The sequence below is a fragment of the Gopherus evgoodei genome, chromosome 4 (genome assembly GCF_007399415.2).
Source record: "Gopherus evgoodei ecotype Sinaloan lineage chromosome 4, rGopEvg1_v1.p, whole genome shotgun sequence".
Lineage (NCBI taxonomy): Eukaryota > Metazoa > Chordata > Testudines > Testudinidae > Gopherus > Gopherus evgoodei.
Genome location: NC_044325.1, coordinates 67,257,947 through 67,274,942, shown reverse-complemented (window position 1 = coordinate 67,274,942; position 16,996 = coordinate 67,257,947). Strand labels below are relative to the sequence as shown.

At 42.7% G+C, this 16,996-nt stretch overlaps 1 protein-coding gene across 4 annotated transcripts in view; it reads left to right on the top strand.

Moving 5' to 3' along the window:
- UBR1 (ubiquitin protein ligase E3 component n-recognin 1) overlaps nt 1–12,819 on the top strand; it is a 157,500-nt gene extending 144,681 nt beyond the window's left edge. For 3 of the 4 annotated variants that reach the window (XM_030559608.1, XM_030559607.1, XM_030559609.1), the window contains exons 45-47: nt 30–200; nt 9,205–9,306; nt 9,640–12,819. In XM_030559608.1, coding sequence (XP_030415468.1) covers nt 30–200; nt 9,205–9,306; nt 9,640–9,781 — 415 coding nt within the window. In that variant the 3' untranslated portion in view covers nt 9,782–12,819. The remainder of the gene's footprint in view (nt 1–29; nt 201–9,204; nt 9,307–9,639) is intronic. The other variant, XR_004000019.1, reaches the window with a different exon arrangement.
- Nucleotides 12,820–16,996: the final 4,177 nt, after the last annotated feature.

Here is a 16,996-nt window from a genome sequence, read left to right as displayed (position 1 = left end):
CTTAATAATTACCACCTTTCTCTTTACAGGTGCCCACGGTCTTCTGACGATGAACGAAAGCACCCAATGTTGTGTTTGTTCTGTGGCACCATGCTATGCTCCCAGAATACCTGCTGCCAGGAGTTGGTGAATGGGGAGGAGCTGGGAGCCTGTACCTCTCATGCTCTCCAGTGTGGAGCTGGAGTGTGTATGTTCCTCAAGTAGGTAACTGGCCAGTAGGTAATTTTTTGCAGAGGAAAATAACTTAAGAAGACCAGATGACACAGAAGGGCAAAAAACCTCATACTCTTTGGGACTTGGGGGAGAGACCCAGCATTCTGATTCACACTGCTGTAGGCCAGTGGTTCTCAACCAGACTGCTGTATCCCTTGCAGGCGTCTGATTTGTCTTGCATACCTGCAAGTTTCACCTCACTTAAAAACTACTTGCTTACAAAATCAGACAAAAAATACGAAAGTGTCACAGCGCACTATTACTGAAAAATTGCCTACTTCTTTTTACCATGTAATTATAAATCAATTGGAATATAAATATTGTACTTAAATTTCAGTGTATAGTATATAGATCACTACAAACTAGTCACTGTGTGTATGACATTTTAATTTGTATTGACTTTGCTGGTGCTTTTTATGTAGCCTGTTATGAAACCAGGCAAATATCTAGATGAGTTGATATACCCCCGGAAGACCTCTGTGTACCTCCAGGGGTACGAGAACCACTGTTCTAAGCCACCAAAAGGTTAAATAACCCTGCAGTAAAACTGAAATGTTGGTCAATGGGCAGTGCTATCGTCTGAAGATGTCCAGTGCACCCTTTGTCATATGTTTACAGAACACCACAAAACCAATGTCTATATTAACAGTAACTACTTTTCAGGTAAAATAACAAGTCTGTGCTGCAGGATCTTGCATTTGGCTTTCATTTTCAAAGTATTGGGCGCCCTGCTCCTTTAGGCTTGTTAGAAAATCCTAGCCTTTTATGCATGTTTAGTGCCAAGTTGTTAGTGTATGTGATGGACAAATTACTTACACTTTTAAAAATGCAGCTTTTTCTACATTGTTGAGTACTGTAAAGGGGCTAAATCTGATTTTTGTTTATTTTGTCTATTTGTCTATTTTGTTCTCTGTAGCTTAAAAATGGCTGAATTGACATTAGGGTGGGACCAACTTGTTCAACAGGCTTTTGAGGCATAGGATCGAGTGGTTTTGGAGGGAGCAACATGCACACCTCCTCTGAGAGGTTTGCTGTAGTGTGGAGCTCTTAAGGGGGAGAAAGAACTCCAAGAGCATCTGGAGGAGGAGGAAATTATTTCCTGGAGGTTTCAAAACAGATTTAACTGGCCTCTGAGTTTTTACTCCTTGCACTGCTCATCGGGAGTGAGTTTGCTCACACGTAGACACAGAAAAGGAAGGAGAGCAGTATTTATTTTTTTAAAAGACTGCAATAATTAACTAAAGTTTCACAGTTTTAATAAACATGGCTAGCACTTAGCACATTCTCTGTATAAGTGGTATCCTCCCAGTTAGTAAGATTAGGATGGGGGGGTCACTATGAAATTTCAAGAATGGTCTAGTAGCCAAGTGAAGAGGCAGTTGGCTGACCATACCCAGATAACAGAATAGTGCAGTCCACAAAATAAAGAAATGTAATAGCTGATGATTCTTCAAATGATTTCACGTGTCCATTCCACTCTTGGGTGTCAGAATGCACAGCACACGGCTGCCAGAAACTTATTCCATCAGTGATACCTATTGGGCAGCTCAAGCTCAGCCTGCTGCTGCACATCATTGTTCAGAGGTGTAAAGGGCAGAGCTGCCCCTCGCCCCACTCAGTTCCATCTTACTGCCAGTCGTTGGAACTCTACAACACCAGAACAGTTCTCTTTCTCAGCCTTTGTGAATATTTTGTATGTGTGTATTGTTAGTCCAGTCTTTAGCATAGTTATGATAGTTAGACTTCTTTTCAAACTTGACTTCCTCATTTGTGGGGTCTTCTGGTTGTGGTACTGGAGTATGCCCCAATCATGGAGCTTCAAGCTGTGCACTTCATGCTCAAGGACTATGCCAGTGATCGAGCCTCATAATAGCTGCCTGAAGTGCTTGGGCAGGCGCACATAAAGGACTTGCAAAGAGATTTCAAGCCTAGGACAAAGAAGGATAGGGAGGCTAGGCCGAAATTCTTGCTGATGGAGGCAGCGCACAGGCCTCTGTCAGAGCTGTCCCAGTCTGCCTCAGTGCTGAGTGCTCCAGCTTTGTTGAGAAAAGCGCCTCCAGCTTTAGAGGAATCCCAGCACCATTCTACCTTGCCCACACTGAGGAAGAAATACAAACTTCCAGAAAAACCCCAACCAGGAGAAGGTGTCCACCTTCTAAGTCTGGTGAGAGGGGCGAGAAGGAGTCGAGTAGAGTACACCTGAAACCTAAACACTCCTCCCCCAAATTGGTGCCTAAGTTGTCTGAGTTGACTCCAGCACCGCAAGGAGCTTTGTCAAGCCTGCCGGAAGAAGTGGCACTGTCAACTTCTTGGGCACTGCAGCAGGAGATCACCTCCATGTCAACTACCCCGGAAGCACTTGCAGCAGCAAGAAATCTGCTCTGCCTCTTGGTGACTGTCTCCTTCCTCATAGGAGTCCAGTCCCTCTGTATTGTTGCCCCGTCTGCCAGCGATTTAACCTCCAGTACCCCAGTTGCCTGCTTTCTGGATAGATGGGCCCTTGGTACCCTCCAAGGGGAAGCATGCAATGATCGTGTCACTTCATCCATTGCCAGTCACTAGGAACTGGTCACCAGCACGACTGGATCAGCCTTGCCATTGTCAGAAGAAGGGGAATCTTCGTTATCTAGCTTAGAGGTGGGATTTGATGTCTCGCATCCCCAAAGCAAGACCCTCCGGGTCCCTCAAAGATCCTCTCTTCCGACCTACCACCATGACCTCTGAGTGGAACTTGCCACAGGAATGTGGCCAGGACAATGGGGCCTTGTCCTGTACCAGTGGTTGTTTTGGAACAGTTAGAGGTTTCTCCCAACTTTCAGATCTTCCCCACACCATGTATACTTGAGATCCTCATCTAGAAAGGCAGAATCTGCACACTGAGAGGTTCCGTCCCCAGAGTCCAGTAACAGGTCTAGTATGAAGTACACCTCTACCCTAATATAATGCGACCTGATATAACACGAATTTAGATATAACACGGTAAAGCAGCGCTGCGGGGGGGGGGAGGGGGCAGGGCTGCACACTCCGGGGGATCAAAGCAAGTTTGATATAATACGGTTTCACCTATAATGTGGTAAGATTTTTTGACTCCTGAGGACAATGTTATATCGGATTAGAGGTATACCAAGAAGAGGTTCCAGAACCAGAGCAGCAGCCATTAGAAAAGATTTCTACCCCTTTCGGTCTTGACTTCCTCTCCAGGTGAGGCTGTTTTATCTGGGATAACTTCACCTCCTCCTCCTGAGGATTTTAAAGGTTATCAAGACTTGTTAAAGAAAGTGGCTGAAGACTTAAGTGTACAGATCGAGGGGTTAATCACCAATCAATGAGTCCAATCAACGAGGCTATACTAGAGCCTATAAAGGCTTTATGGCAGACTCCATCCTCTTTGGCTTCCACCTCTAAAAGGGCAGAAAGAAAGTGCAATGTACTCGCCGAACGTTTTGAGTACCTTTTAGACTCGCCCACCTCTGGGCTCATCAGTCATCACAGCAACTAATGAGAGGGCATGACAGGAGCACCAGGCTGCCATGCACAAGTCAGAAGATGCTAAGAGGCAAGGCTAATTCAGCAGAAAGATTTATTTGATGGGGGCTGCAACTGCATACTTCTAACCATCGGGCTCTGTTGGGGTGTATAATTTTAATTTGTGGGGCTCCATGGAGAAGTTCAGAGAGCTGCTCCTGGAGAACAGTAGCCAGGAATTCTCTCCCCTGGTCAGTGAAGGCAGACTAGTCACAAGAATGTCACTGCAGGTGGGACTGGATGCAGCAAACAGAAGCCATGACTTCTGCAGTTGCCAAGCATAGATCTTCCTGGCTGCAGTCTTTTGGTCTTCCCTGTGAAGTCCAGAATATTATCCAGGGCTTGCCATTTGAAGGTCCTTCTCTTATCTCAGACCATCAGCAAGCTCCATGAACTTAAAGACTTGAAGTCCATAGATCTGTCCTTGTCAGGAAGCACTATTGGCCCCAGTAGACATACAGATATTCCATTTCTCCTTCTTAACAGGACCTGTCAAAAAAAGTGGTCTGGGGTTATATGCATAGGCCTCCCCATCCTGTTGCTTCGGCTCCAGCAGTGTTCCCTCTTAATTTTTCCCACCCATGTGTGGAATGAATTTTGTTATGTGCACCAATATGGAGGTGATGTGTGACACATCACTCTCATATTGGTGCACATAACAAAAATCATGTGGTGGGGTGGGGCTGAAGAGCTCTTGTGGGAGGGGGCTCAGGGCTGGGGCAGAGGATTGGGGTGCTGGAGTAGGGGGTGTGTGGGCTCTGGGGTGGTGCTGGGGATGAGGGGCTCAGGGCTGGGGCAGAAGGTTGGGTGCAGGGGTTGAGGGATCCAGCTGGGAGTGCAGGCTCTGGGGTGGGGCTGGGGATGAGGGTTTGGGGTGCAGTAGGGTGCTCTGGGGCTATGTGAGGAGAGAGGACTCCCCCCAGCGCTTTCTCCCTGCAGCAGCACCTGGGCTGTGGGGGAGAGGCACCTGTCCTCGCTGCAGGAGGTCTGGCACTTCAGGATAGGTGCCCTTCCCTCAGGCCGGGGGAGGGGAGGGCCACACCTGGTGCCACTCTGGCCGCAGCAGGTTGGGGCTGCAGGGTGAGTTGGGGTCAGGGGAGGGATGCCTGTTCCCCAGCTGCAGCAGGTCCCCAAGCAGATTCCCTAAGTGCCTGTGTGGTGCTAAATAGGTTACTGTGCGGACATGCAGCTTACAGGGAACTTAGGGCTCCAGCTCCAGGCCCTTCAAGATAGCCTGGAAGTGCAATCATTTTGATGGTCGGTTGAGATTGACATACCAGTTTCCATCTCTTCAGATCCTAACTACCTCACCCTTGCAAACCATCTGTCCCACTTGCACTGTGCTTAGGCCTGAATTACTTCAGACCATAGGGTCCTGAGCGCTGTGTAAGTGGAATATACTCTCCAGTTTTTCTGCCCCTCCTCCCACCTTCCCTCCCCATCATTCAGGGACCACTCTCACAAGAAACTCCTTATTGAGGAAGTACAATAGCTCCTTCACTTGGGAGCCATAGAGGAGGCTCCATGTAGTCACAGAGGGAAGGGTTTTTATTCCAGATATTTCCTAATCCCAAAAATGAAGCGGGATTTCAGATCAATCTTAAACCTGCATCCACTCAACATATTCTTAAAAAAAGATAAGTATCAGGGGGGTAACTGTTAGTCTGGATCTGTAAAAAGCGACAGTCCTATGGCACCTTATAGACTAGCAGACGTATTGGAGCATAAGCTTTCGTGGGTGAATACCCACTTTGTCATATGAATATAGTGGAGGTTTCCAGAGGCAGGTATAAATATGCAGGCAAGAATTAGTCTAGAGATAACAAGGTTAGTTCAATCAGGGAGGAAGAGGCCCTCTTCTAGCAGTTGAGGTATAAACACCAAGGGAGGAGAAACTGCTTTTGTAGTTGGCTAGCCATTTACAGTCTTTGTTTAATCCTGAGCTGATGGTGTCAAATTTTCAAATGAACTGAAGCTCAGCAGTTTCTCTTCAATGGGAAGAGGGGCTCATCCTCCCTGACTGAACTAACCTCGTTATCTCTAGACTGATTCTTGCCTGTATATTTATACCTGCCTCTGGAAATTTCCACTACATTCATCTGACAAAGCGGGTATTCACCCACGAAAGCTTATGCCCCGATACATCTGGTAGTCTATGAGGTGCCACAGGACTCTTTATCACTTTTAAAAAAAGATAGACGCTAGGATAATCATGCAAAACTATTACCCCTTCCCTGGATCCTGGGGACTGGTATGTCATCCTCAATTTAAAAGATGATATTTCTATGTGATAATCAATCAGGGTCAGAGGAAATGCCTCCAATTTCTGGTAAATCAAAATCATTACCAGTTCACTGTACTGCTTTCAGCGAGTAAGCAGCTCCCAGGTCTTTACAAAAGTCATGGCAGTAGTAGCTGCATTACTCTGAAAACTGGAAGTTCAGATTTACCTCTGTCTGGACAACTAGCTTGTAAGAGGCCCAGTCTACATTGCAAATACAGAACAGTGTTGACCTGATCCAATCAATGTTCAGTGCAGTGTGATTGTTGTTCAACCCAGAAAAATCTCTCCTTTCTCAGGCCCGGAGGATAAAGTTTATAGAGGCTGTATTGGACTCCTCTCAAGTCAGGGCCTTTCTTCCAGTATCCAGATTTTGGGCAGTCTGTTCTGTTGTTAGACTTTGAAGGCTTACCCTGTCACAACTGTACAAAACTGTTTGAGGTTTTCAGGTCATATGGCCCCTTCTACCTCTGTGTTTCAGTACACCAAACTGTGCCTCAGAACACTGCATGGTAAGCTGGCATTGGTCTACTTGCCAAGTTGCCATCAGTTAGACTTGGTGGTAAGAGTGCCCTCACATATCCACACCTCCCTACATCGGTGGACAAATTCTGCCAATGTATGTGTAGGCGTTCCATTTACCCACCCACAGCCAACTCTCATGCTAGTGACAGATGCTTCTGATCTGGGGTGGTGAGCCCACCTGGATTCTCAACAGACTCAGAGTCTCTGGTCCTCAGAAGACTCAGCTTTCCACATCAGTATCAGAGAACTGAAACCTGTCAGTCTAGCATGCCAGTTATTTATGTTGTAGATCAATGGAAGCAGCTTTAGTCCTCACAGATAACGCAATGGCATGTTTTACCTCAACAAGCAACGGGGAGCCTGCTCTTCTCCGCTCTGTCCAGAAGCAACTTTACTCTGGGAGCTCTGTATTGCCAGCTTGATAGATCCTATCAGGCCACCTGAGCAGATCATTTACAAGTCACCACAAGTGATGTCTTTGCAAGATATGGCCAGGTGCATCTTCCAGCAGTGGGAGCTTCCCCAGATAGACCTATTTGCAACAAAGTCCAACAGAAAGTGTCCACTAATTCTGCTCCCTACGGAGCAACCTATCACCTGTTATGGAACCTGTCCAGGACAGGTGATAGGCTTCTCTGTGCTTCTCCACCAATTCCATTCATTCACAAGGTGTTACTAAAGATAAGACAGGACCAGGCCAGAATCACACGTAGAGCCCCAGCATGGACCCATCAGCACAGGTTTTCCACTCTCCTGGCACTATCTGAAACTTATTTCACTTTCTGGGCTATTAAGTCCAAGTCTAGTGGATCACAGTTGCCTACTCCACCTGAGCCTACAGTCCTTTCACTTAACTGCAGGGATGCTCCATCGCTAGGCACTAGAGAGCAGGCCTACTTGAAAGACATCAAGATCCTGCTGAATAGCCAAAAGCCTTCTACAAGAGTAACTTGCCTCTGTTGATGGAAGTGTTTTACCATCTGTTCTCACCAGTGTGAATTATCACCAACAAGTTCTTCAGTTCAACATATTCTGGGCCTGAAACACAAAACCAGGTTTGGGGGCAAGTTCCTTCAAGGTACATAAAACAACTATTTCAGTACTCCATCCTAAAGTGGACAATCACTTTATTTTCTCTTGTGATATGTCAACGTTTTTTAAAGGCTTAGTCAAATTAAACCCTTAGGTGCAAGATCAAGTTGCCCTGTGGGCTCTAAACTTAGTATTGTCAAGATATATGGGTTCCCCATTAAAGCCATTAACTACCCACTTTCTGCTGCATCTGTCAATTAAGGTGGCATTTTTGGTGGCCATTACCTCTGCCAGAAGAATAGGTGATCTATGTGCATTAATGCCTCGTATATGATCTTTTTTAAGGACCTGCATTCTCTCTCAAAGGTGGTTTCTTCTTTCCACATAAACCTGCCAGTTTATTTGCCCATAATTTACCCAAAGCCACACATGAGCAAGGGAGAAGAGCATTTGCATACCTTGGACATGAGGAGAGCCTTAGCGTTTTACCTGGACAGAACCAGACACTTTCTTAAATCATCCCAATTGTTCATAGCAGTGGCAGACAGAAAAAGAGATCAGTCTTCGTCCAGAGAATTTCTTCCTGGATCGTATCCTGTGTACATATGTGCTATGACTTGGCTAATGTTGTTCTCCCTGACAGTGTCTCAGCTCATTCAGTGAGGTTGTAGTTGGCCTCAGCAGCCTTTCTAGCACAGATTCCAGTTGTTGATATTTGTACAGCAGCAGCCACCTCAGTCCACACATTTGAGCCACAACACAGTGGGAGGCAAGAGTCCAGAGAGGATGCTAGAGTCTTTATTGAAATAGACTCTGATCCCATCTCCTGTTCTTATGGCTTGTGAGTCACCAAGTTTAGAATGCACATATACAATCATTGTTTTGTAACTATTGTTGCACATGTCCATTCCATGATCCACCCTCTTGTCCCCCTCTACATCGAAGTTCCAGCAAGTAGGAACTGAGAGGGGGCTAGGGGCAGCTCTGCTCTTTATACATGCATGCAGTGGTGCACTACAGCAGGGGGAGCTCGAGCTGCCCAACAGGTACCACTGAGGAATACATTTGTGATGGCTGTACAGTGGGCACACCAACCCCAAAAGTGGAATGGACATGTGCAGCACATCTTGAACAGTTACAGAACAGGTTAGTAACCATTTTATTCTTACTGATGATAAGGCCCCTTGTGTCATGGGTATCTAATACAATACAATCACTTACATATTTATTGCTTTTTGTGAAAGTCTGTAAAGGCTTGTCTGAACACAAAAATTGAACCAGTTTAGCTCAAATAGATTTTTTAAATTTATTTAGTTAAACTCGTGCAGCCCCCTGAGTGCATGCTCCTTTATGTTGGTTTAGATCTGGATTATATCAGTTTAACTTTCAGCTAATTTACAGATGTCAACTAAACCAATATAGGCCAGGTTTAAACCAATATAGGAGTGTTCTCGCAGAGGGTTACGCTAGTTTAACTATATCTGTTTAGAACAGCACTTCTAGTTAAGCCAGTGCAACTTTGTGCTTAGACCTGTCAAAGTTTAAGCTTTCTTTAAGGTTGCTTATAAATAGTACCTGCAAAATGATATGGTTAATAATATTTTAAATGTGATTATTTTTGCCTTCAGAATCAGGGAGTGCAAAGTAGTCCTGATAGAAGGTAAAACCAGAGGCTGTTTATATCCTGCTCCCTATCTCGATGAATATGGAGAAACAGACCCAGGCTTGAAGTAAGTGCATGTTTAACTTTTTACTTGCTAGGAGTCTTAATTTTTTCCCCTTTCTTTGTTGTTCCCCTTATACTGCATGCAGTTCCTGCATAGTTCTGAGCAGCCCAGTGGTGAAAAATAGTTACCAAACACACTGTCATTCAGTATTTTCCATGGTGATTAACATGGGTAGTTAATCTGGGACTGTTAATAGACACTTTGCCTAGACTTATTTGCACTTAACGTTGTCATAGAGTCAACCAGGAAAGAGAGTAGAAAAGAAAAGGCCCAAAGATGGGGATATGTAATGTTGTAACATGCCTAATGAATGTTCTCATTATTTCTCCCATGAAGAAGAGGGAACCCCCTGCATTTATGTCATGAACGTTACCGGAAACTCCATCTTCTATGGCAGCAACACTGCATCATAGAGGAGATTGCCAGGAGCCAGGAAACCAATCAAATCGTCTTTGGATTCAACTGGCAGCTTCTCTGAGTACTAGCTTTTAATTAAATCCCAATGACTATGGATGATGTTTTGACAAAGGAAAAGGGGGAATATTACAGAGCCTTCTCTAAGGGTTCAGACACATGACTGATGCACTGAAACAAAATAATTCTCATTTCATAGGTTTTACCTTTTAAAAAAAAACCACACCCTATGTGGTGACTTTGTAGAATATTCAGGAACAGAAATATCTTTTTCCAAAGGTTGTAGGCTCTACTGATTAGATGAGTGTAGCTTCCCGCATTCACCTGCCTTCCATATGCACACATCAGAAGTCCCAAACTGCCATTTACTGGCACTGGGAATACACCTGGAGGTGTGTTGCTAGGAAAGAACCAAGTAAGAGAAGCTGTTAATATTTCCAGTCATGTGGTACAATAGGTATATGAGGGTTGATGTAATTTCAGGACACAAACCATTTCAGACATCACAACAGTCTAGCTGGAATTATGTACAATCTCTCCTCCTCCTTACTGTGTGTCTGAGTTCCTAGCCCTGGCTTACAACTTAAAATGGCCAAGGTCTGTAGCATATTTTTCAGAGGGAGAAGTGGTGCCAGGCCTCTGCTAATCCATGGCAACAGGCTCAGCAAGCATTAAGTGGTGCAGCAGAAACCTGCACTGTGCCAGACCCTGGGATTTATTGGAGAGTACTTTCAGAGGAATGATGTTTCCACTAATCCAATCTTTAAAAGAGGGGCAGAAGGAGTGAATTGTGTGGGGGCATTTCCATCTTGCTTGGTGCATGTAAAATTAAACTGTGTGCGCTTGTTGCATTGCCAGTACTGCACCTTATATAATATAGTTTTAGTCTACTAATTCTGGAGACTACCCCAAGGAGTCCAGCACCACACTTCTGTGGTGTGGCTGAGATCAGCTTTACTATGTTTGTAACAGTACTTGGCAGTCTGTGCAGAGACAAACTCTAGACTGCTGATCCAGTGGTTTAGCCATAAACTGCAGTAAAATAAAAGTCATTTAAAGTTGAATTAAAAAGCAAGATCCTGTAGAAGATAGCATGGCAATATTATCTATTTAGAATCACTAAACACAGGCATAAATCAATACTTTGTATCTCCATGTTGGAGGGGCTTCCCACTCTTCATTCTTGTGTTATCTGTTTGGCGCTGTCCATAAACTGTCTGTTTCTGGAGTCAAGCCAACCAGATGCTTATTGTAACTTAAAGGAAAAAAATAGTTGTCTGTCTCTTTTTCAGTAACTAATGGCATATTGTGATTAAACCATTTTTCATTAGCTCATTGTTCTGTTTCCCAGATTTTAGCCATAATAATTTTCATGAAGGGATCTTGTGATGTGACAGGTAAAAGTTCTAAATACATAAATTCCTTATAACTATTACTTTTCCAGGCAATGCCATCTCTGTCTGAAAAGCTGAACTATCCAGAGAAGGCATTTTTAGATCTGTGTATTCTACTTTCCCCTCTTGGGGTGTGTGGGGGAGGGGGGGTTGTGTTTTTTAATGCTCTGTTAAGGCTTAGAAAGGGAGGACTATAAAGAATTTTGTGACCTGCTGTTTGAGAGCACGTGTACACACACGTGTGTGTGTGTGTGTGTGTGTGTATACACAAGAAATATGTGTGTACACACGTGTATGTGTACACACACACACACTGCTAAAACGTGGGGTTTTGGATCCATGCACGGTCCCGTGTTAACGCAGGGACCGCATTACCATGGATTCCAATGATGGTAATTAAATTTGGGATCCATCCGCTGTCCCGCGCTATAACCAAATTTGCGCTATATGGACGCACATTCTAGCAAGGGTCAGCTGTGTGTGGGGGGGTGTATTATATATTTTCTCCCTCCCACCTGGCATGTCCCCTCACTGCACCGTTAAAAGAATGCAAACGTGTGTGTGTGTGTGTGTGTGTGCATTCTTTTCTTAACGGTGCAGTGAGGGGACATGCCAGGTGGGAGGGAGAATCACAAATCATGATTTCATGCTTAAGTATAATAATCCTCCTCCTAGTTTCTTGAAGTCCTTAGTGAACAGCAGTCACTACTCATTTAAAAGTGAAATTCAAATGGGTTGGAATATCAAATCATTATTTTCTAGCATTCAAATAGTCCTTGACATTTTTGCTCATTTTTCAGCTTATTTTCCCCAAACAGTGTAAATAGTTATCTTCAGTATCTTTTCCTATTTTCCTCTTATTGCAATGAAGAATTCTCTCTTCATTTTGTTATTTTCTGTTTTTTAAACTGAAGGTAAATCCCTCTGCAAAGAAACAGTTTTGTTAGTCTTGTCTAATCTGTGATTAAAACCTTGGGTTAGGAAAACCAGCTCCATGGAGACCTGTGTGCAGTGGCTAGTTCAAAGGTTACCAATAATAATGCTTACCAGCCAAAGCACTGTATTGAAATTAGCAAATGTGCTTCACAGATTTCAGCACTGACTTCATAGCTGTGTTCACTTACTGTTTCCCTGTGGTTTATCTAGTCATGTATCAGATATTTTCAGTACTCACTGCACTTTCAATGATGCAAGAAATTTGGACTCATGAAGTTCGGCTAACAGACATGCGGCAAGATCACTTTATTTTGTAGTGTTGGTAATGAGCAATTTAAACTGCTATACAGAGACAGGGTCTGGTTTGAGCAGGCAAACTCTTGCTTAACATTCCCAAATGTCTTTCAGTACTTGGGAGAGGTAGGAAAATGAGGGCAAAGAACGAAATGTTGCATTGTTTTCTGTACATTTGCACTTATTCTAGCAAATGGGCTCCCAGATCATCACTAATGAGTGTGGTTATTTCTCATTTCATAAATTACTATGCAGTTTGGTTCACTGTATTATCTATATTGAGTGATTGCAAGATACTTATGCCACTGATTTGAATTCCGTCCAAGATAAACTGAAGAAGTTATTTGAATAATGCATATATCGGTATCCTTAACTGCAAAAATGTAAATTTGAAACTTGTATAATGTTATTGTGCTTTTGAAATAAAATATCTTGTATATGTATATTTAAAAGAGGAAATAAAGTAACTTCTCATACATTGTTGGGCTTTTATTGGGAGGCAATTTAGTATTGTACATTTCTCTTGCAGTGATGCCATCAGTATAGAAGAGGAAGAGGTGGTTAGTAAATAATTGGCAAACAGTACAAGTTACCGTTACTGCTGATTAGTACTAGTTAACGGCTACTTAATACTAACATCATAATTTTTGTTTCATGTTAGAGAAATGGATGCAGCCTTCTGTAGCAATTTTCAGATTAAAGTAAAGCTCTCAAACTATCTTTTTAGCTGTACGTGCTACCAGCAGCTAGGCATCAGCCCACTCACTGGTTTTAATGTTCACATCAGCCACCATTAAGAAGCATAAGAAAATTGTGAATTATAACAATGGCCTATGTGATCTTTCCTGGTGGGTCAAAAAATTACATAATTTTTTAGAATCAAGCTGGGAGGTTGGAAGAGAGAGAAGTCTGTAAGAATCTTCTTAAAAAATGGTCTAAAGCAGGGGTAGGCAACCGATGGCACGAGTGCCGAAGGCGGCATGCGAGTTGATTTTCAGTGGCACTCTCAGTGCCCAGGTCCTGGCCACTGGTCCGGGGGCTCTGCATTTTAAATTTTAAATAAAGCTTCTTAAACATTTAAAAAACCTTATTTACTTTACATACAACAATAGTTTAGTTATAATAGACATAGAAAGAGACCTCAAAATGTTAAAATGTATTACTGGCACGTGAAACCTTACGTTAGAGTGAATAAATGAAGACTCGGCACACCACTTCTGAAAGGTTGCCAACCCCTGGTCTAAAGTCTATTAGAGATGGAGAGCCACTGGTTTAAAAAAAAACATGGCTGTTTCTCTTACAGAATAAAAAATTCTTACATATTTCACATATCTTTGGATACAACTTGCAAAATTCCAGATACAAGAGTTTAGCCAGCACACACTTTGATTTAGTGGTTGAAGTCCACTTTATTCTCTGGACTTGAAGATTTCTGGACTTCATGGAGTATAATTATAAGTCTCTTCTTTCAGGTACAGGATGAAAACCTAAATGGGTCATCCAACTCTCCTAACTATTTGCCTAGTTCATATTTATATTCTTCTTCAAAGAAAGTATTGGCCTAATTCTTCCATTCAGCCTCCTAATTGGGATGGATGGTCAGTTTGAACTATTTTAACTGTATTTTGCTGTTATACAAAATGTAATTTTTGAATACAGAAAATATAAATTACCCTCGACGGCAGGCTGCTATACTCCTTTTCTGTGGTTAGCTATAGCCCTTTGAAAGTCACCTTTTAGGGTTCCTGAGCTGGTAGAACTGTGAGAAAATACAACCCTGAGAGGAGAGGGGTTAAGTTGGAAGAGCCTTGGTACTTGTAGTGAAGAGCACAGAGGGAGGCAGGATGGGAAGGTGTTAAGAGGTGTAAATTGGGGCTGAAATTGATATCTAGTTTCATTGGTTTTTCATCTCTCGAGATTGGGTTGTCAAGGATTGAGAATCCCAGTTTTCAGTATGTTGTTGTTTTATACGAGGTTGGTGATCAATATGCCTTCTACCAAGCACAATTTGAGGAGGAGGCTTCAGACTTTGCACTTGGTTAGATGATACTGCATAGCGTGCTCTGGTGCAGCTGGTGCTAACTGGGAATTTGATCCAACATGAGCCATAATGGGATCAACATTGAGGGGCTGTCTCTCTCTCAGGATGTCTCTCACCTCTAAAATGCATAAAATATTCTGTATTAATATTGTGAGAGTTCTAGAATAAGATAAGAATGGGTCTAGTTTTCATGCACAGTTCACCCCAATGCATTGTAGAATCGTTGCTTGAACTAATGGAGTGCAGCAGGCATTGACAGTCTGAGGTAGGAGCACCTGACTTTAGCTGCAGAAGTCTTGCGATTTCTTATCCAATTATTGATCTTTCTGCAAGTCATGTTTCTCATTGGTGACGATGAAATTAAAATGTCTTAATCAGTTATCAAAATGATCTAGGCATGTGTATTTCCCTAATTCAGTGCCGTGTGGAAGCCCTGGTCCTGCACTGGTGTGTGTGTCTGAACAGGAATAAGAGTCCACCTGTGTGTATTGGAATAAAGGATCATCCATCTAAGTGATCTAGGACCACCTTATAGCTGAAGACTCCACCTGTACTCGAGTATCATTTACTTTAATCTGCTATCACTGGATGAAAAATACCTTCATATGTAGAACCTAAAACATTGTCCTGGATGTATTTTGCTATAAAGCAAATGTGTATTTGAAAGCTTGCAGCAACTTGTTTGTTACTAACTTTGAATGTTTCATGTGTCTTGAGGAAATGTATTATAGTAAACAAAATTTTAAAATTTAAAAAAATTAAGAGAAATGTTGCTAGATCCTAAAGAACAAATCAGTTTAAAACTTTATTAGATGGTATGAGGAGCAGAGAATTACAACAATGCCCTTTCCAACTAAAGATATTTTTATATCCAAGAGGTGTATCCACGTTTTAAAAAAAAAAATCTGTTAATCATGTAAGTATTTTTCTTCCATTTCATTATGAACCCAGAGCAAGTTTGAAGATGGATTTTTATGACAGCATCCTCAGTGATGACCAGAAACCTTTAAATGACTAGAGATCATCATCTTGCATCTTATTAAGGAACTGCTGTAATTCCTTCACCAGAAGAAGCTGAGTATTAAATCACTGGTTTTATTTTCAACTCTATTAACTACACAGATTGGGGTCTTTTTGAGGCAGAAGTGAGTTCCTAACCCAAGAAGTTTCAAGTATTTAATGCAGAAATTTATTGTCCTTGTTAATTCTGATTGGATTAAGCATTGATGACAAATAGGATAAGAAGTCTCCTGCAAATCGTATTTATTTTTGTACCTGAGCAGATGCCATGGTTTACAGGCTTGGCTTGCTAACGCTTTGTGTCTTTGTAAATTAATGAGAATTAGAGAGAGGGTCTGTGCTGCTAATTGAGTTTGTTTTTCTTGGTACAGTAGTTATGATATTAAAAACTCAGAGAGCCAAAACTGCTTTGCCGGCAGGTTGCAACACAGTAGGTTAGATCTCTGGGATATGACAGGTTCACTGACTAGCAAATCTAATAAAGAGGAAACAAATAATACATCGTGAGTTTCATGAAATTAATCTTCAAAGTAATGAAAATGTTCATTAAAAACGTATATCTTTTTGTCAACGTGTGGTTGACGTTTCCAAATCAGTGCTAGAGATTTATCCTAAAGTCTTCGGGGCGGGGGTCATCTTTTCATAATACATCTGTACAGTGCCTAGCTATACATGGGTCTTAAATCCTGACTGGGGGCTGTCAGTATCACCGCTATACAATAACAAATAATTTCTGCAGCCAGCATCTCCCACAGTTCTGGACTTCTAGACTGCTCTTCTCTCTCTAGCTTCATGGAGGCGGATCACTGTTTTGGTGCTCCACTCTCTGGCCACACGTCCTCTGTTTCTGCTTGCCACCAGATTCTCTGCCTTTGCAGCAGAAGACAATGGCAGTTTCTGTTGCTCCCACCTGACTCTTCTATTTTTGGTTTTTTTCTGCCCAGTTTTTGAGCAGTGGAGAGCAGCATTCTCCTTCAACATTATTCTTCCTCCCTGGGTCAGTTAACTCCTCCAGAGTGATTAAGACACTGCTTTCATCTAGGATAGTATCAACATTAAAAGCATACTCTTATCTAGTCTAGATTCTACAGAAGCACAGTGCAAATCCCAGCAATCCTGGAATTCTGACCATTCTGGATATTCTCCATGAAGGCACAGACAGAGATTTTCATCGCAGTACAGTTGCATGTCAGCTGTCTGCTCTTAGTAGTATGCTATTTGAAGGATCCTGAGGCTCCCTGGAAGACAATCCACAGATAGCCAGATTCCGTCAAGCAGTTTGTTTTGCCAGACCAGTGGTCAGAGCACTCTTTCTGCTGATTTTGAGAACCTGACAAGCCATCCCTTTGAACCTTTGACGTCAGTGTCAGCCTTTTACTTATCCAGTAAGACTTGTTTCTTAGTAGCTGTCATGTCTATCACGTGAGTGTTGGAGCTGGCAGCCTTCTCTATGCAGGAGCCTTACTTTGTGTTTCATGAAGATGTGGTGGTGTTAAGGACACCAGAATCCTTAAATAACAGAGGAGCCTTGAAAATCTATCTCAAGAGTACAGAGAGCATGAGAAAATCAGGCTCTCTATTCATGTCTTTCCAC